This window comes from Cynocephalus volans, chromosome 9 (genome assembly GCF_027409185.1).
Source record: "Cynocephalus volans isolate mCynVol1 chromosome 9, mCynVol1.pri, whole genome shotgun sequence".
In the NCBI taxonomy this organism is placed as follows: Eukaryota; Metazoa; Chordata; class Mammalia; order Dermoptera; family Cynocephalidae; genus Cynocephalus; species Cynocephalus volans.
In genome coordinates, this window is record NC_084468.1 from 98,951,672 (window position 1) to 98,972,352 (window position 20,681).

Genomic DNA, 20,681 nt, shown 5'->3' on the forward strand with positions numbered 1-20,681 from the left:
CTTAAATATATGCAAATACAATTTTCATTACAATTCTTGCATAATATGAAATAGTCTGCATTAGAAAAATTGCCCCCAGTGTGAGAAAAAGATACTACTTTTGAATACTTATTTTTAAATCTATTTACTCTTCCGTGATTTTGTCACCATCATACAAGTTAGGAACTGCTTTTTCTTAGAGTCAGTCTTTTTAAAGAAAGCTTTCATTTAAAGATAGCACATACACAGAAAAATGCATAAATTATAAATGTTCATCTTGATATTTCTCACGAAGTGCACACACCTGTTTAACAGTATTCAGAACTAGAAAGTAAGACTAAAACTTGACCAGCCACCAGAAGCCCCTTTAAAACTCTTTCTAGAAACTACTATTCTGACTTCTAACACTACGGATTAGTTTTGCCAGTTTGGAACTTTAATAAGTGGAATAAAAAAGATGCCCTTTTATGTGTCTGACTTCTTTTGCTTAGCATTATCTTTGTGTGCTCTATGAAAGTTGCATATAGATATGGTTCATTCATTCCTAGTCTCACTGCTGTATAATATTCCAGTTTCACACTCTTTAAAACTATAAGAATTGTACAGAGGACTCATAAATCTTGATGTAGTATTGCAAAGTAATCTTAACTAGTGCTTTGAAAGGAATGGACTTGGTATTCTGTAGGTGGTTCTTACTTTTCTGGATGGTATCGTAGGAAGACATTGATGAGTGAAATAATTTATTTAGTTTGCTAGTGAAAATCAATGCCAAAATGTAATACTAAATTAAGGGAAAATTATTGTCTTTATATAAAAGTGAAATTTCAAATGATCTCGTATAACAAAAAGACATTTGATTAAAATTTTCAGGCAGAATTCATGAATGTAGTTAAACTTAGATATTGTTCTAACTCTAATTCTCAATTTTATATTAATAATTAATTATCTTAACATTTTAACAGTAAAAATACAAACAACTATATTTACTCTGCCTTCTCCCCCCTCCCCAATTAAATGTTTATACAGTTCCCTTTTTTTTTTAAGCAGAATATGTCTACAACAACATACAGTTTACTTTTACATCTGAACCAATTTTCTGAGCACATAAGTTATTGGATTAAGAATACTTTTCTTTTGGGAAGTTGCATTAATTCTTTGTGAATATTAGAGCACCTGTCAGTAGTTTTCATTTAGTAGCAATCTAAAGACCTGTTGAATGACACTAGAAAATGTAGGTTAATCTACATGCTTGAACTGGAGTGTACAGGTTTGTAGTTTATAGTTTTTGTTAATGGTGGCAGTTAAATAGAAGTTGTCAAGAGGGATTTTGTGGTGTAAAATGTTTTTATCACTTATATGTTCTGACTGTAGGAAGGCAACTTGCGGAATTCTTTCTTAAAAAGTTTGGTATATCTAGTATGCAGTTCTCGATTGCCCCCAAGTATTTGTTTTTTGACAAGATAGCAATAACAATTTGAGCTACAGAAAGAGCTGCATTAATTAAACAATCCAACAGTCCCCATATGAGAGTATGAATGTTAAAGTAACAAGTGTTCAGATTTCACCAAGACAGTGCTCTGTTCGATCTTCCTCATTGGAGTCAGAACATACCCATTCCGGGTTCCTTTGCCCGTTTGCACCTGTACGCTTGAGAGTATTTCCAAGAACTCTGGTATGGCTGAGACCTGCTGGCAACACAGCACCGTCAATGATCTTCATATTTAAAAAAGATAATGTGTATGCATCTATAATTTGATATGCTATTGCTGTTTTGCATTTATCCGTTACAAGAAAACCACAAATATAAAACAAACTCAGTAAGTGTCCTCTATGACTGTCATTGGACTAAGCAACTTCAACTCATTACATTAATCCTTCTAGCAATCTATAAAGTACATAAGGAAAATTGAGACAGGCAAAGTCCCAAGATCATACAACTCATGATTTGCCTAACATGTATTTTAATTTATTCTACATTCCTATGGAGAAACCTAAGGAATTACAAAAATGTCCTTTATTTTCCTGGTATTTATATTAGGTTTTCCCCCTCAAGCTATTTTACTAAATTTTATTTATTTTACATTGTAATAAAAGTGTAGATCTCAGGGTAGGCAGGTAAATGACTCTTTTTTTCCCTTTCTTTCTTTCTTTTCTTTTTTTTTTTTTTTTTTTACAAAGGAATAACTGCTTCCTAAGAAAATAAGCAAATTCCTCAAATTCCACAGGGAATATGGGCTTTACTTAAGGTTAATCAGTCAGCAAATATTTGTGAAGGGTACACCAAAAGCCAGAGACTGTGAGGGGAGGTCTTCTGTGCCAGTCACTCTCTTAAAGCTAGGAGTGACTGCTGGCCGAATCACACTTATAGAGAAGTGGTTCTCAAACTTGAAAAATGTGTTGATCTCTTTTTAAACTATAAAAAATTTTTATAACTTTCAGTGTTACTGTTATCATAGCATTAATTAAAATTTTAAAAAACATAAAACGACATAAAACTCCTTAAATTTTTATACCACAACTAAGAAGAAGGTTTTACAAGTTAAGTAAAATAATTACTTAAGTTTTAAAAGTTATTATTCAAATAAATTACATCAATTTAATAGAAGGGATAGAAATGTCTAAAACTAAATCACAAATACTGGGTTTAATAGTGAAAAGAGATAACCTCAGAGTTCTATATTTAATTTAATATGTTTCTGAATTTGATTTCAGTGAAAACAATATAAAGAATACCATGTTTATAAGCATGTTGTACAAACTATTATTCGTAAGTTTAGGATTTTGCTTTCTACTTCAGGATAATGCAATTTACAGCCATCAGGGGAACTTACTGATGTCAATTTTAATGGCATGTCATTTGATAATCTTTTAAAGCTCTCTTTACTTACTTGGAAATGAAATTAATATTGTGATGAAGATGTGTACTTGATCCAATAAAAGCTAATACTGGGAATTGAAAACTGTTTCACTGTGGACTTTTTATTAGACTTTCTGCTAATGGTCAGTGCAAGTGGACTTTACAAAGAGAGCATCTGAGTCATATGTTCATTTTCAGCCTTAACATCCTACTACTTCTGTTGCTCAGGCCCTTTTGATTCATCATGTGTATACCATCTTGCCATGTATTAGGACCCCATTCTTTGGCCATTCTTTTCTCTCTGTACTACTGCAAAACTTTTGCATATCACACATTTATATGTTACCTAAAACTCACTTGTTAAGCACTGAAATATGAACACAAAGGCATTTAGCAAAATTATATGGTTGTACTCAGTTATAGGGTAGCCATGCAGCTGACCTGGGCTATGTTTATATTTTCCCTCTTAGGTGATTATTGAAATATAAGCACAGAATTTTTTTTAAAAACTCTTGTAGCAAAGTCGTGGACCCCTGTGAGTATACCCCTGGAGCTTCCAGGGAAGCACTTTAGGATAAAATATGGCTCCATGAATGCACATTCCTCCTTGCCTTTCATGTCTGCCCTGCTGGGTGCAAAGAAAGTTGTTCTGTTTTTCTAACATTGAGATACAAAAAAATATACAGAACTGTGTCAAGAAGAATTTAAGAGGAAATTTTTCTTTCTTGGCCTGAGATATCAGACTAGGGTTGTTAAAGGGGCAAGTTTTAATGACATCCATCTGTTGCAGATTAAAATAGGTGGGACTCAGCATTTGAATTTCTTCTCCAGAGTCAGACTTTATAGGCATAACAACAATTGATTTTAGGATTTGAGGGTCCTAAGGACATAAAGCAGCAATGCAGAGAGCTTAGTCTAACATTTGTCTGTGACTTTCTCCCAGAGGAGTTGCTATTGACTCATTTTTTCTTTACCTTGCTTTTATGTGTGAAATCTCCTGGTTCAGCAAAGAAAACAGCTTATTTTGAAAGCATGCTTTCCCCTTAGTTATACTTATTTTAAAACTCTTACTTTTGTCATTATCAGAGGGAAACACAACATGGTAAAAATTGCTGCATTTCTCTTCATGAATCTTTGAATCCTCTTTTATCTCTGTATTCACTGAAGATAACCAGACTAACTACTGTTTATCCAAAGCTCTTGTGTCAAGAGCATTAATCACAGATTGACCTCATTGTAGGGCAGGATGTGCATGTGTCTACATGGAAGGGGGAGAAGAGTATATATTTTTATTCAGGTGTATATATTTGTCCTTTTTTTTTTCTTTTTTGCTGCTGGCCAGTAAGGGGGTCTGGACCTCTGATCTTGGTGTTACAGCACCGTACTCTAACCACCTGAGCTAACCGGCCAGCCCTGTTTGACCTTCAATAATGTAAATATCTGTACATAAGTTTTGAAGCCTCATTTTAATTCTGTCCTTGAAACCTACATTCTTGGACCATTTTATAATAATACTTCCATTTAATGCATTTTCTCACTTTGGGAAAATGAAATCCCTTAACGGGGTTCTAAAAGAATCCAGCTTATATCACAGTCTTCTATGAGTCATCTGCTGAAGAGGTCCCTGGAAGGATGTCTCAGATATTGCATTTCCACTGGGTCCAGCCCCTCCGGAACACTGGGAACATTGTTTGCTAAAATTCCAGGGATTAGCTGTAACTCTTTGACTTGTATCCACTTCTGAAAGATTGATTTGGCAAAGAGAAAACTAGTTATGAAAACTTCTTGTTACTATGTAACAGCCAAAGCAATCCTCAGTGTCATGTCCAGTTCCTAGAGAAGGTTTGAAGAGGGTGTACTGTGTGCTCTTTGGTGATGCCTGTGGTGTCCTTCAGAGCATTGCCTCTCCCCCTAGGCTTCTGCAGTGGTATCTCCAGGTATCTATTCTTCCCTTTGGGGTCAGACTCTCTGTCTGGCTCTACCTGTTGATGGCATTTTTTTTTTATATGAACAATAGAGCAACCTGATATTTTGCTGGGTTTAATCATATTAGGCATGTAGAGAGAGTCAATCGGCTTTTGAATGCAGCGTGGACTTTACAACCTATTTCCTCATTCCCAAATGAGTATTTTTCTTAGTGTGTCTCAGATTGGCTCCTAATTTTTCTAGGTGCATATAGCTGGGTGATAGATGTAAGGATAGGGATTGCAGCCAAGAAGTTTCTCTTCAGCCGAGGTACTCTGTTTAGCAAGTGTCATGATTTACAGAGTGGTATGTAGACCAAAGCCCATAACTGTGGTTATCACAAATGAAATAAACCTGTAGCTCATAGGTTAAGAATCTGTAGTAACATCTGCTTTAATACTTTGGAGGGGTGGGGTAGAACAGCAGATAAAACTTCTAGCTCTGAGTCTGATCAACATCAATTAAGTCTTGGATCTTCCACTGAATAAATATGTGACCTTGGAAACTTTCTAAACCTCTTTCCTCACCTATTAAATGAGCATGTTAATAGTTCCTTCCTCATTTTATTATTGCGAGTATTGATGATGTAATGCATATGACTCCTTCAGCTCTGTTCCTGGCCCACAGTAAACAATAAGTGTGACATGTAATTATTTGTTTCATGTACAAATGGGAAGTACTTTCTAGGAACAACCTTTAATATAATATATAGTCCAAGACTTATTTTGAAAAAAAAAAACGTATATATGGGAATCATATTTTTATATTTTATATCTGTGACCTAATACTATTTAATTTTTGTTGTTTTATAGTAAAAAAAAAATTGTCTCTTGAGATATTGAATAACATAATGCATCGTATTATGTTTCGGTATTAAATGCTGTGGCAAGAAACCTGAAAGTGGAAAATCCTCTTGGAATTTAGCATTTGCTGCAAACAGCAAAATAATTTCATAGAGTAGGCATTTTAAAATGACTCACAATTCAGTCACTGCGGCATTGCAGATATGCTTAGGGCACTCTGCCAGGGGCACAGCTTTCAGGAAGGATGAGGAGTGAGGCATCTCAAGGTTGTGAGAAGGGGGAAAAGAGCACGCTATTAATCACACCACGATGCCCTTCTAAAGAACTGAGCAGGAATTCCGGATGTATAATTTCAGTCATGCCTTTCAACTCTTAATAAGTTGTCTATCTGATTTGTAAACATACAAACCATTGTGGTATTTGGGTTAAGTGCAAGGCAGTTTAGTCCTGGGGCTATTATTCTCCCCATGTGTAAATCGTTTTAACAGTATGCAAGTAATTCCGTACTTGAAACTCCCAGAGAAAATATTTCCATGTCTATCTCTGTACATCGCCACCAATCATAATAAATAGCTTGGGCAGAGTGTGCCAGAAGTGCCTGCCCCACACCTTCTTCAAGGGAGCGAGGCAGTATAGCCTAGCAAGGAGGATGTTTGATGAAAGCCATCAAACGTGGATCTCACTGCTCATAGGTAAATTATGTTCCTTTTCATGCTACCATTTTCTCTTTAGTCAGATATTCTATCACAAGAAAAATTATCACAGTTATGTAAGTGTCCTGAAGCCTAAAAAAAAGTTTATCATCATTGTTACGTTAAGGTTTAAAAGTCAGACTTTTTAACCAAGCCAGAGGGGCAGTGTGACTGTAGCTGTATCTCTGGAGCAACTCTCCTTAGGAATTTTCATGGGGAGAATTCTGTCTCTTCCAGGATCAGATTTTGAGAGGAGTGTGGGAAGATGAGAAACTTAAAAAGCAGCCTGCATCCAGAGTGATCATCTTTACCAAGAGATTTTAGTCTGGTATTATGTCAGCTGGTTTAAATTTAGTCGTGTTTTTCCACAATCGCTGGGATCACAAAATTTGCATCAGCCCAGTCCACAGTTGCCAACTATGCCCATTCCTCAAGGTCCCCTGGGAACCTTCCATTACTCACTTATGATGAGGGCAGGTGACTGCCACGTGATTCCTACTCAGTGCCCTCCCTCAGACTCATCTGAAAAGCAACAGTAAAGAAAGAGAATGAAGAACCGCAGTAGCTTTAATTTTTTTTAGTTTTCTAATTCTTTTTTGAGTTGACATTGTTCGCAGAATAAGTTCACTAGAATCCTGAAGCAAAAATGAATAGCAGTGGTGTTTGGGAGTAGTGTAAATTTGTCTTTGGATGTGGCTGAAGATTTAGAATAAAGCAGTAACAATTATTTTCATTTTAATAGTTTTTTAATAGTCTTTAATATAGCAGAGCAGAGCATAGTTCCCACTGACTTTAATGTCTTTAACTCTCTAGAAATATTATGAAGTTGCTACCTTATACTGTGAATGGTTATTCAGTGGTTTCAATTGAGTATTGAAATCTTTTCCAACTAAAGCTTTTCTAACTTGTAGTGGAAACATATTTGTCTTTCTGTATTTGATGCATTTTTATTTTATTCATAGTTCACTAAAGGTCTTTTCTTTTTTCACAGTCTGACAGCAATGCAAGCTTCCTTCGCGCTGCCAGAGCAGGCAACCTGGACAAAGTAGTGGAATATCTGAAGGGGGGCATAGACATCAACACCTGCAATCAGGTGAGAGCCTGGCTGCTGGCCCTGTGTTGTACAGTGAAGAAACACTCATTATCTAGATATACCGCCAGAGCCCAAGGTTATTTTTTGTCTTTATTGAATTTACTAAAATATCAATGACTCATACTTAAGAAACCCCACTTTTGCCCCCTTACCAACTTTTCAAGTATCAGATGTTTGTATCTAGAGTTAATATTGCTGGCAAAATAGATCCAAAATGACTAAAAATTTACATTTGAATGTAAATTTTGTCTGTGAAATGTTCTGGACCATCCTTAGCTGTATGTTGGCCAAGAATGATGTTTTTCTTCTCATTTATTTATCATCAACTAGTAATCCAGACTGTGGCTTCTTTTCTTCTCTGCTATGTGCCTTTTCCTTGTGGGTAACTGATTGTTACAATTTGGGATAGAGAAATAAGAGGATAAAATTAAAAATTACTCCCCTTCTTTCTCTTAATTAGCTTGAAAATATGTTTTATATTGAGAAAAGTTTGGAACTATTGGTTTAAATGAAGTGTTTGGATTATTCATTCATCACATCCATTCCATAAGGACTTTAGAGAATATTATACATTTTGGGTGTTATTTGGTCCAATGATTGTTGACTTTTTTGTGCTATTTTTGACCAAGAATTTTATGCCATGAATTAAAGTGTCTAATGGACCCCAGTATTTATGATAGTGTGCTGAATGTTGGTGTGTGTGTGTGTGTGTGTGTGTGTGTGTGTGTGTGTGCGTGCGCGTGCGTGTGTGAGTTTGACAAGAACCTGGCTGGGAAGTAAGTAATAATTCTAAGTTAGCAGGAGGTAAAATTTACTGTTAGATTCTAAATAATCTAAAGAATGCTTGTTTCTACATCCTGGTATATATTGAATCCAGTTAAGTTTAGCCCACAGGCCACCAAAATTAGTAAATCTCTCAAATACAACTTTTCAAAAACTTAATCTGGTATTGTTTCATCCCCAGACTTACACTCCTCCCAAATTCCTACCTGCTGATTTCCTCACCAATATGTCACTTCCACCCCACCTGTTTCCCATCACTCATCTTCCCTGCTCTTCAGCTTAGCATCCTCTCTTGGTCCATGGTCTATGGCCAAATTCACATCAACTTTTATCACTTCATGGTCACTTACCAGGTTTGTCACAACAGCCTCCTTAATTAGGCTCTGTCTTCAGTCTTGTCCACTCTGGTCAGTTATGTACACTATGCTTTAAGTGATCTTTTAAAAAATAAACATATGATTATAGGACTTACGCCATCTTTAAACTTCTCATGGTTACCAATGCTCAGATCAGTGAGGTACTTATATCAAAATCACTTGGAGGCTTTTGTGAAGGGTACGGGATTCCCCTTGCTCCTCTTAAAAGTTACTGGCATAGAAAGCATTGTCACTGATGGCAATGTTTCTCATCCTTTAGGGGAGTGTGTCTCTTATCATGAAAAGATGTTGAGAGCTACTTGTTGTTGGGAAACACATTCTTCTGTGGCCCTGAGCATCGCTGCAGATACTTTTGGAGATAATAAGAATGAAAGACCCTGGGACTACTCTTTGGCTAGGCCTTTTCTCAGGGTGGTGCTTCCAGTGGGCGACCTTGAGGGATTAGGCAGCAACTGCTCCCAGACTAAAAGCAGGCTTGTGTGCATCCCCCATGGTCATTGTTCTTCTCCTTTAACACAACCCACATGTGCAGGCATCCATCACTGGTCACTGCGTCAACCCGGTTGGATATGGGGGGAGAAGGGCATAAAGAACCGTTGTGAGCAACATGTTAACACACAGCTACTGCTTTTGCCATGAATTATAAAGCCCTTTGTCTCTAACCTAGGAGACTTGCGTCTTCTACCAGCATCATGAAACAGTAACAGCTTAACTTTTTAGCTTGTATGTAAGATAAAATCCCAGAATTTACACTGACCTGAAGAGTAAGGATAAATTACTGTACCTAGTATATAAAACTTTCAAATGTTGTGTCTATGTTCCTTAGCCATCTTATTTTCCATTATGAATATTTTTATCATAAGTCTTTTGTGGGTTTTTTTTAACAAATAATTTGAACTTTAGGTATGTTAGTTACCTTAAGAGAAAAGGAACATCCAAAAATCCCATATAGATACATGAACTTATTCCATAAAATACCTGTGAGGTTGAATATGAAATATTTTATAATTTAGACATGATACCATAGATTTCTTTAAGTAGATTAAATACATTCTCCAAATTTTAATATCTATTCATTAGTTTTCTAAATTTGTGATATGCTTATAAATAGGTAATGAAAGTATTAGTTCATTTAGTTCATCTAAGCTTACTCTGAGGGGAGAAAAAGGAAACACAAGAAAAATGAAGCTAATTTCATTTCAAACCCAGTTCACTTGACCCTAAAGTATAACAAGTATATTAATTGTATGAAAGGTCATAGGGTTATTTTAAGAAAGAATAATCTCTCAACGGTAAATACTTAATTCTTTTAAGATTTATAGACCAACTTAACTTCTTAAGTTAGCTCAAGAAGTTTCTACCAACCTAACATTTTTTTTGTAATGGACAGTCATACACTAACATGTCACTATAAAAAGGAAGAATTTTTTTGTGTGAAAAAGCAACATGATGTCATGAAACCCACCCAAAATTTAGAGCCCTCAGACTCAAATTCAAGTTCCATCTCCACTTTTGAGAAATCATTTCAATTTGGAAAGTGGCATTTTTCTAATCTCTAAAACAGTATAACAATACCTTCAATGCTTATGTTCCTGGGTTGTGATGTTAAACTATGAAATATGAAAGGACTTTCCAAGGTGCATGTATTCTAATAGTGGTTACTGTATATAATTCAACAAGAATTCCAAAAATTAAAATTGACCTCCACACAAAGTAAAAAGATTGTTTTTCCTCAGTCACCTGAACTTACTAGGTATAAAGTAGTTGGTGTTGTCTGGTGTTGGTTCCTTGTTAACACTGCTCAAGAATTTATAAATTAAATAGGAAGTAGGGAAATAAAGTGACTAATGATAACCAATTAACTACTGTGTGTCAGACCTTGTGCTGGGGAATTTACATGTGACATTTTAAAAATCAGCTGAGATAATGTACTATGAAGTAGGGACTAGCCTGAGTTCACAAATGCAGAGACTGAGCCCACAAGCAGTTAAGTGATGTCCCCGTGTCCAAGTTTTCTCTAGTTTCTGAGTAGATATTTGGAGCTTCCTTCAAAGCATACAGTGGTGGTATCCTTTATCTTGAAGCTCAAAAGTTATTTTCAATCTACCATTGTTAATATAAAAAAAAATCTGTATTCATCCTTAGTTTAATATAATAGGTAGTAAAAGGAACTTTTAATTCAAAGAGCACTATCACCAGGATTACTACTAAAAGTCAAATAAAATACAAAACAGAAAATAATTTCCAAATACCCAAGAGGGCAAAAGAGGCAACTGTTCAAAGTATTGCTTTTTCTAAATGTGTTGTACTAAAGCTAATATGGCATACAAAAGAAGAGACAAAAATGTCTCCTCTATTTTGCTTCTAAGCCTGAGTTTCTAGGGAGCATTATGACATGTAGCATACGAACCAGGACTTTCTGTACCCTGTTGTGTTTCTTAATGAAAGGCAATCTGGGCTGCACCAGCTTTCCAAAAATATCACTTGTGTTGGTGTGCTAAACTTTCTTAAACTGAAATTTGAATAAAAATTTTTTGTTTATAAAATTGGTCGCATAACTACCACGAGAACTTTGAAATTTAATTCAAAAATATCATTTAGCTTCTAATTATTTAAAGATGTGAGAAAAATTTATAAATTTGGCACAAGATAATACTTTTAAAGAAAACTTTGAGTTTTTATTTTTCTTTTCCTAATGATTACAAATATGATTGTTAACTTTTATGTTCTTTAAAAGATTAAACTTGTAATTTATTTACCTTATTACTTCTTGTACATTTAGAAAAGAGAATAAATTTTAGCATTCTCTTCAGTTCTGAAACCCATAAATACTTACACTCTCTTATCTATTTAGTAATTGGGGATGATCTGATACTGTCACAAATGAGGTTAATATCCAGACATTTAAAAGACTCTGTAAATTTTTATAAAAATTTATAGCCAGTTACAAGTCAATAAAAGCCCAAGGAGGTTCAAATAATTTCACCATGTATAAAATTTATTAGTTTCACTGCATTGACTTCAAAACGAAGGGCTATCACTTAGCATTTATTGGACACAATCCTAGATATGACACCAGTGATTAACAGTTTTTAAAATGTCCTAATTTTTGGTCTTGACCTTTTACCACTAAGGTGTAAAGGTGCAAAATTATCAGTTAAATTCTGTTTCCTTTTTCAAAAACAGAAGGTCAAAGCACCATTTTCAACAATATTTAGCAACAATATTAATGTTCCTAAAATACCAGGCCTTTAGCAACAAGAAGGTACACCCAAGAATGACTTTAGTGTATTCTCACATAGCATACTCAAACCATAAAGCATTTTTGGAAATCAAGTTAAAAAATGTGGCTGGTGTAATCCAAATTCTCTTATTTTTTCCCCACTTACCAGCCAAGAAAACTGGGCAATCAACTTCTCCAGGCGTGAGTTTTCTCAAGTGTAATGATCATAACAACACCGAAGTCCTAGGGTTGTTGTAATGATTAAATGGGATGTTTGCAAAATGCTTAGCAGAGCAAGCACTCAATAAATAATAATATCAATAAATAATCCACATCATAATAATGTAATCTTTTAATATTGATTCTCAATAGAAACTTTAGAAAAAGTGGTACTGATTCTTATAGGCAGGACAAAACATAAGCAGTAATATCATAGCCTGTGTCACCAAGTAGGAAAGACAATGTTTAGTAGCAATTTGGTAACAGTTACTATTTATCTGGATTGCATTAAACTACAATCTTTTTATGGAACTAAAATTTTTTATAAATGCCATTTGGATCCATCTGGTTTGAACCTCTCTTTAAAAATGCCAAAAACAATTCTATTAGCCTGGGACTTGATAAAGCCAACAAAGAAATAAATAGGAGAGAACTGAGTTTGTGGAATTAGTGGAAATTGGAATGAACTACATATATACAGTTTTCTAACCAGTTAAATTAAGGCACAAATATGAGGGTACGTTAAAAAGTTCATAGAAAGATTCGTATCATCTTTCAATTACATTTTTCTGTGAACTTTTTGAAGCACTCTCATATATGCACAAATAATATAGCTATGCACCTATGTGCTTATTATTGAGCTCACGTTTATGATAAGCAAAGGGTGATGCTTCTGTCTGGTTCTGGCTGTGTTTGTCCTTTTGTTTTTGTATTCTATAAAATTCTGTAATCTCTTCGGTGTAGTAATGCTGGTCCTTACTGTATACTGGGTAGGGCCCATTCAGGTTGGAATTGAATAATGTCCATCTAATATTTCAAATACTTAGAATGTTCAATTTCAGTGTTGATATTTGTTCAATGCAAAGTATTTTCAGCAGAGACTTTTCACCAACTATTTGTCCATTGCTCTAAAAAGTTTTGTTCTTATTTGCAACTAAACAGATTTATGAAGATGTTTGAAATGTGACTCTTCTTTCATTTAAAATATGCCAGGTGTAGCTTCATGCAAGTTATTTCTGTGACTGTCTTCTTAAGTATTCTGCTGCAGTGGTTTAGATTGGAACAGATCACTTTGTATTCTGGGAATTCTTTTGAACACTCTCTCTCTGACTAAAAAACATGGATTTTAATGCATGACTCCAGGCAGGCAACCACTCAACTCTCCTTAACGCATCACAGATATTATAATCTCAGAATTCTTTTCTGCCAATCTGGACTCAGGCTCATTTATTCACCTGTTGTTCAAACATGTGTGCTTGCTATGTGGCAGGCACTGCCTTAGGTGCTACAGACAGAGAAGTGCAGAGAGAGGCAAAAGCCCTGCTCTTCAATAGCTTACAATTTACCACCTGAGAGCAGAGAGACAATCACCAAGGAAAAAAGCAAGGTATGTGGAAAGAGAGAAGGCAGTAAATTATGGGAAGAAAAATATAGCAGGGGAGGAAGAGAGGGAGAAAAAGGGGGGCCATGTGTCATCTTAGACAGGATGGTCAGAAGACCCAAAGGAGTTGAGCAAGGAGGCCATGCACTATTTGGAAAGAGCACTTTTAGAAGGCTGCTCAAGTGAGAGAACCCCACAGAAGGAGCATGTCTGGCATGTTCAAGGAGTGGCAAAGAGGCAAGCTGTCTGGAGTAGATGAGGAAAGAGTAGTGGAGAACAGAAAGCAGCATCAGGTCGTGTAAGACCTTGTAGGCTGTTTTAAGAACTTCGGCTTTTATTTTGAATGAGAAGAGAAGCGATTAGAGAGTTTTTAGCAGAGATATGGCATAAACAGACTTAAGTTTTGATAGTAACACTGACTGAAAGGGAATAAGGGCAGGAGGAAACAATTTTTGTGATACTCTAGGTGAGAGACTAGGGCAACAGGCAGGAGATATAGTGAGAAGTGGTTGGATTCTGGACATGTTTTAAAGATAGAGCTGATTTTCTGGATGGATTTAATGTAGGAGGAAAATGAAGGAGAGGATTCGGGGTGGAGGTTGGGGTTACAATGTGAAGAATGAGAGCTGAAGTTTCATTTACTGAGATGAAGAAGACTGTGTGATGAGCAGGTTTGAAGGAATAATCAGGAAGTCAGTTTAGAACATATTATGTTTTATTCATCTATGTGATATCTACGATATTGAGTAGGCAGTTGGATATATGAGTCTGGGGTCCAGAAAAGAGATTTTGGCCAGAGACATAAATTTCGGTGCATTCTGTGTATAGATAGTATTCAAAACCATAAAACTGGAAATGTCACCTGAAGAGTGAGCGTTTATGAAAAATAGAAGAGGTTCAAGGGCTGAGCCTTGGGACGCTCCAACTTTTAGAGGTCAGGAAGCTGAGGAGGAGCCAATAAGGAGAAGGGGGAAGTACCCAGAAATGTAGGAGGAAAACCTGCAGAGTGTGGTGTCTTGGAAGCCCATGAAAAAATTATTTTCAGGTGGATGAAATAATCAACTCTGTAAAATGCTGTTGATCGGGTAAGCTGAAGAACTGAACAATAGACTTAGTAATGTGCTGGGACCTGGTGGCTTGATGAAAGCAATGTCAGTGGAGTGTTGGGGTAAAAGCTGGACCGGAACTCATTTGATGGGTGGTGGGCAGACTGAATACTCCTTCAAGGACTCTCTACAAAGAGAAGAAAACAAGGGAGGTAGCTAGAAGAGAAAGTGGGATTAACAGAGGCTTTTCTTTTAAATATTAAAGAAATGGTAGCATTTTTGTTTCACTGATGGAAAAAAAATCAGTAGAGAAGTGTTGCTTTGCCTCCCATGGATTTGTCAACCCTCTTCCCCTGCGTGACAGAGCCACAAAAAGGATTACTCAAAGCCCATCTCTTCTGAACCGTGAGAGACCCTGAAGGGGTTAATCTCCCAGAACCCTCAAGAGCGAGGCATTCCTTCCTTTGGGAAATTAACCACAAACTGGGGTTCTCACCCCACATTTATTCTTCAGACCAGGAAGTTACAGGAAAAGAACATAGGTGGGGGTTTTGCTAAGTACAATTTAACAAGTTTAATAATAGAGGCTGGTAACATCAGTAAAACAAGCAAAGTGACATTCCATAATGCAGTTTGCAAAAGGTTAAGTTGATCCACCAACAAAAGCTTGATCTGAGCAAACACTGTTTTTCCCTACAGCAATTTCCCAGTATCTTTACATATCAGTCAGTAACTTGTCTGTCCTTGAGCCAGCCTTGCTGTGTTACAATTCTTTATCTTACAACAGAGACTAGCCTGGGGAAAGTTTCCTGTCTTTTGCAAGGTTAACATTTCTATATGTAATTTCAAAAGGTTAGGCTAAGCCTGAAACTGCAAGAAACTAGGCCCTGTGAAATATATTTGCTTTATAGTATACTCCACAGAGAAGGAAAAATCAATGATTCAGGAGAGAAAAGGGAGAATTACTGGATGGTGTTCTTGAGTAAGTGGGGGGATGGGGTCTGGTGCACAAGTGGAGGGGTTGGCCTTTGCTAGGAGCATGGATAATTCGGGTAAAGAAAGGGTATAGGATAAAAGAGTAGGAAGTAGTGTGGGTGCAGTTCTGGGAGCTAGATGTGGGGTGGAAGTTCTCTTTTAATTGCTTCTATTGTTTCAGTGAAATATGAGTCAAGACTATCAGTTTGAGAGAGAAAATGGGAGAGGAGATGATGGGGGCTGAGGAAAGAGAAGGAGTGAAATAATAATCTAGGAGAGTGAGAGAGTGATTTAGGGTAACAGAAGTATAATTGCCAGGGAGCATTAAGGAACTGCTTGAGGATCATGATCAGGAATTTAAAGTGAATCCAGGTAGTATGTATGTGTGTTCTGCAGCCACATTCAGGCACGGGATCAGATGGAGCATTGAATATAACCAGGAATGTGGTTTAGCTAAACATGTATGGCAAAGCTAGACAAACACAAATGAGCTGAGAATGTGTACAAGGGAATGAATAAAATGATTATAAATCATAAATGCATAGAATTTATGCTGAGTGATGAGAGAAAAGTGTGAAAGATGAGTAGACTCTAGGTCTTAAGGGTGGAAGGATTATTGGAGTTGGATGAGTACACTGTCAAGAGAGTAAGTGGTGGTAAGAGGGTTGGATGCTTGAGATTGAGATCATGGAGGGAGGTTATAATTATTGCAAAGGCCAAAGTCTAGAATATGACTATGGAAATGAGTGGATGAGGTATAGAAAAGGACAAGTTATTGGCAGATCAGAATTCAGGAACCTGAAAGTACAGAGCTTTGGAAAAGTCATCTAGGTGTATGTTGGGGAACGTGGCAGTGAACTAGAAGCTAAAATCTTCAAGGGATGTGGGATGGGATCTAGAGGATACAAGATGATGACCTCTGGAGGTTTGTGAAGAAGGAGGAGAAAAAATAGCTTGGAAGAGCACTGAGGGCAAGGAGCACAAATACAGCTCCTTCAAGCTCAGTGATTAATAGGGACATGGAGGGTAATTATCCATTGCTTGAGTAGTCTTCAGGGAAACACTGACTTCTGGTTTCAGTTAGAGAAAGAAGGTTAAGAGGAATGTTCAGAGAAGAGATCTAGCACACAAGACGTGTTGCTAATGACTACAGTCATGTGTTCTAAAGGACTTAATGTAAGCGTTTCAGGAAATGGAAAGTGACAAGAAATAGAGCCAGAAAGTGGGGTATACAGAGGCATACAGAGGTAACATTTGGAGAGATGAGGTTTGACCTAGTGACTGGCATAAATAGAGATAGAGGGTATAATAAGTTTAGTCCAGATGGTCCCAAGCAGATAGTGATGGAGAGGTTTTAGGAATTGTCTGGAGGAAGAGGTGGGAGGAGTCTAGCCAGGAACCCATAAAGTTTTGAGATCCTATCTTGATTTCTGCTGTTTGAGGTCAACAGAAGGAAGATCTTAACCCAAATGTGTACTCAACACAACTTCTCAGGTGTACACTACAGCAGGTGGTGTGTGAGATGAGGTGAAGCTGCCATTCCTGCTTAAGCAATTTTCTTCTTATTTTCTTTGTGCCTCTAAGAATCATCTGGCCCCTTTTGTAATAGCTGAGGTTTTGTCCACAAATTTTCTAACATTGTTTCTTTTGCTTATCCTAAAATCTCTTTCCTCTCTCTATAGAATTTTTTTTTTTTTTTTTTTTTTTTTTTGTCTTTTTCGTGACCGGCACTCAGCCAGTGAGTACACCGGCCATTCCTATATAGGATCTGAACCCGCGGCGGGAGCGTCGCCGCGCTCCCAGCGCCGCACTCTCCCGAGTGCGCCACAGGCTCGGCCCATCTCTATAGAAGTTTTCCAATCCTTTCCCATCCATCCCTCCCTGCCCTCTTGGGTTTCTCTCTTCTCCTTTCTGCGTGTGTTTTGATGATTATAAAACAGTAATCCAAATACTAGGATCTCTAGTCTTTTTAAGGCCTTTTCTCTTCTGGAGTAAGGGGCAGAAAAGAAAAGGGAAATCTGTTTCCAAAGGGTAACTTCTTCAAATTGAGTGTTCTCATTCTTAAAAATGAAGGAAGTGGATGTATAGAAGACAATCTGGCAGTTCAGTATTAAGAAGTGGTTGTCAGTTTGATGTTGGCATGATCAAAAGCTACCTGTCTGTTAATAAACCCGTGTATGTATAGATGCATAACTTGATGTAAGCAATTATTTTTAGTTCCATACTCAGTTCTTTTTTAGCCTTTTCCCTCAGAAATGAAAGGTCTTCAGGGTAGGATGAGAAAGTTCAAAATGCAGATGAGCAAGAATTCATAAGAGCACAGCTTGGAGCATACACCCAAAAAGCATCATCACTAAAAAGAAGATAGTTCTTTGTGCAGGGAGTAGTGGGCAGTGGAGACAGCCTGAAATGAATGCCAGCACCTTAGTGGGTATGCAAAGTCATTGCTGAGGTGAGGGAAGAGTGTCACTGCCCTCGGGAATGAAGTTTATTAGGGAACTTATGGTGCAGTATCTCCTTTGAGGAATAAGAGAAGACAGCAGTTATGCCCACGGAACGCAGAGGAGGGAAGCTGAGAGAGAAAGAAGCAATTTATCACGAAGTTGAGAATAGAGTTTCTCATCCAAAACAACCACCAAAAGTTTTTCAAGAGATTTGTTATTCAAGTTCCCTTGGTTTGGAGACCAAACTAGTGATGGTCACTACAGGCCTTTTTAACAAGTCTGCTTTTAGTGAGATTTTTGTGTCTGTAAAGAAGGCACAAGATTCTTATTAACCAATTGCACCCACAGCTAAAAATTTAGCAATATGCAGAAAGGAACTATATTAGACCATTTCTGTTGCTTATAACACAATATTCAGAACTAACTGATTTATAAGAAAACAAAATTTATTGCTTACAGTTTCGAAGGCTAGACGGTCCAAAGTCCTGGGAACACAGCTGGTGAAGGCCTTGGTGGTAGCAACAGTGACCAAGGTCTCACATTGCAAGATGGTTGAAGCAGAGAGAACAGACAGAGTAAGAGAGACAGACTCTTTGTGTTCCCCTTTTAAAGCCCTCCAAACCACGCCCATGACCACCATTTTTAATCCATTCACTACCCGTGGTCCTAGAATCCAATCACCCCTTCGAGGTACCAGCTTTCAATTACCATAGTAGGATATCCCAGCCTCAACAGTTACAATGGGGATTAAGCTTCTCACATATGAAACTTGGGGGACACAATTCAGGTTTCAGTGAGTTTTGGGGGGACATAATTCAATCCACTACAGGAACGTAAATCCCATGAACTGGGAACTTAGAACATTAACAACACTGGAAAATTAAGGGGTTTAAAAAGAAAGTTTTGTGCAGTATACCAATATAACTGTGACTAAAATTAAATTTAGTGGGAAGGGAGGCTAGCTCTGACTTACGTTAGCCAACTCACTAAGAATGATATATAAACTAGAATTTACAAACTGGAATTTAAGCTTCAGTGTTATGTAGTGAAAAGAGCACGTTGTTGGAAGGAATAAGATCCAGGATTGACATGTAATAGTTTACAATTAATATCTGAGAAGTGAACAACTGAATGAGCACTGGACCAGCCACTTAAATCATTCTGAGTCTCAAATTACCTATTTGTGAAGTAGGAAATAATAATACATATGATATCAAATAATAATTGTCTTTATTTCATGCCTACTACGTGCTCATCACTGTGCTACACATTATATCCATATAATCTTCACAGCATACTTCCCTACCTCCTACTGGGGCCTCAAATGATGTATATGAAAACCCCTTGTGTTGTGCATACTCACTTAGGAGACCGAATTGTAGCTCTGATGGTTGTAGTTAGATAGAATTTAACTAATAAAAAATTGAACTAGTTACAAATGATGATTTCACCCATACTAGAGTGGCTGAATGAACATATTTTGGACAAGTATTAACAAGTTTAATTCTTCTGACGTTTGCTAAAAAAATTCTTAATCAAAATTGTCATTATTTCTTTCAATTTGTAGTCCCATGAGACACAGTAAAGCATCTAATACTTAGGAGGTTCTACTCATGCCTCCATACATATCCACCCTGCTTTCTAGATGGATAAACCCAACTTTTATCAGTTTTTATTTACAAACCATCTCTTATGGAAGTATTTCTTCTACTTAGAGAGGGAGACTTTTCTTGGACCCCTGAGAATGCATTTGTGTGCCTCCGTTTGAGAAATACCGCATGAAAATTTGAGTGTTCCCTTTAAGTGACCCCCTTAAATCAATACAATTCTAAACATGACCAAGAACAAGAAATTACTAGGTGATTTTTAATTAAATGTGACTATCTAATGTTCCAAATACACTTCTATTAATGTTTTTTATATTGGTACTAAAATGAAAATGAAAAATTAACAAATTCTCATAGAGCTCTGAGATCTTTAAGAACATATTCATAGATTCCAGGCTGACAAAGGCCATTGCAGAATAAGTGCTTCATTCAGGTCTAATTTTCTCTTATTTATGTTAATAGTAACAGCGTTAGCCTCAGAGAGTGAACCTCTCCTGATTGTGTTTCCAAAGGCTAGAGATGGACATATTTGTACCTGACTTGTCAATGCACTGATGACATTTAGTGCAAACTCCTGTTTACGTCCACACTGTGCATACTATTGATTAGTTCATCCATTAAAATACTTTGGTCTGGTGCCAGGTACTATGTCAGGTGTAGAGATTACCAACATGAATAGTATTGGATTACTGCTCATGAGAAGATAAACAGGAAGCACACAAATACAATAAAAGGGTGAAGAGAACCAAATTTTGTGATTGCTCAGAGGATGAAGTGACTGAGCCAGCTTATGTGTCTTACACAAACCTAAAATTGATACCAAATGCAATTTATAGGAATCATTTTATAACGATAGAAAACTGAGTGATGGTGTGTTCTTTGGAAGACTCCTAGAAGCTAACTTATGTTGTTTAATGGCTCCCTCCTCTCTTTTCCCATATTCTTTTAGATCCCAGCATGCCAAATTTGGCTTGTTTTTAGTTAGAAGTGTAAACTATGGGAAGAAGATTAGAAGTTATTCTCTAATAATATGACCAGACTTTTCTATGGATATCTCGAAATATAGACTTGGTTCCTAACACAATGTTTGGCATGCAATAAATGTTCAATAAATGTTTTAATGTGTGAATACTTAATATTCAGTTATTATTATTTATTGGACTTAAGCTATCACCAGTCTATATTAATTTGAAAGCTCTGTGTCATGTTTTTATCTGAGTTTAATGTTTCATCAAAA

The 20,681-nt window shown here is 36.6% G+C and overlaps 1 protein-coding gene across 4 annotated transcripts in view; it reads left to right on the forward strand.

The window, feature by feature from the left end:
- ANK2 (ankyrin 2) overlaps positions 1 to 20,681 on the forward strand; it is a 249,644-nt gene that overhangs the window by 24,232 nt on the left and 204,731 nt on the right. For all 4 annotated transcript variants that reach the window (XM_063108814.1, XM_063108813.1, XM_063108815.1 and 1 more), the window contains exon 2: positions 7,288 to 7,389. In XM_063108814.1, coding sequence (XP_062964884.1) covers positions 7,288 to 7,389 — 102 coding nt within the window. The remainder of the gene's footprint in view (positions 1 to 7,287; positions 7,390 to 20,681) is intronic.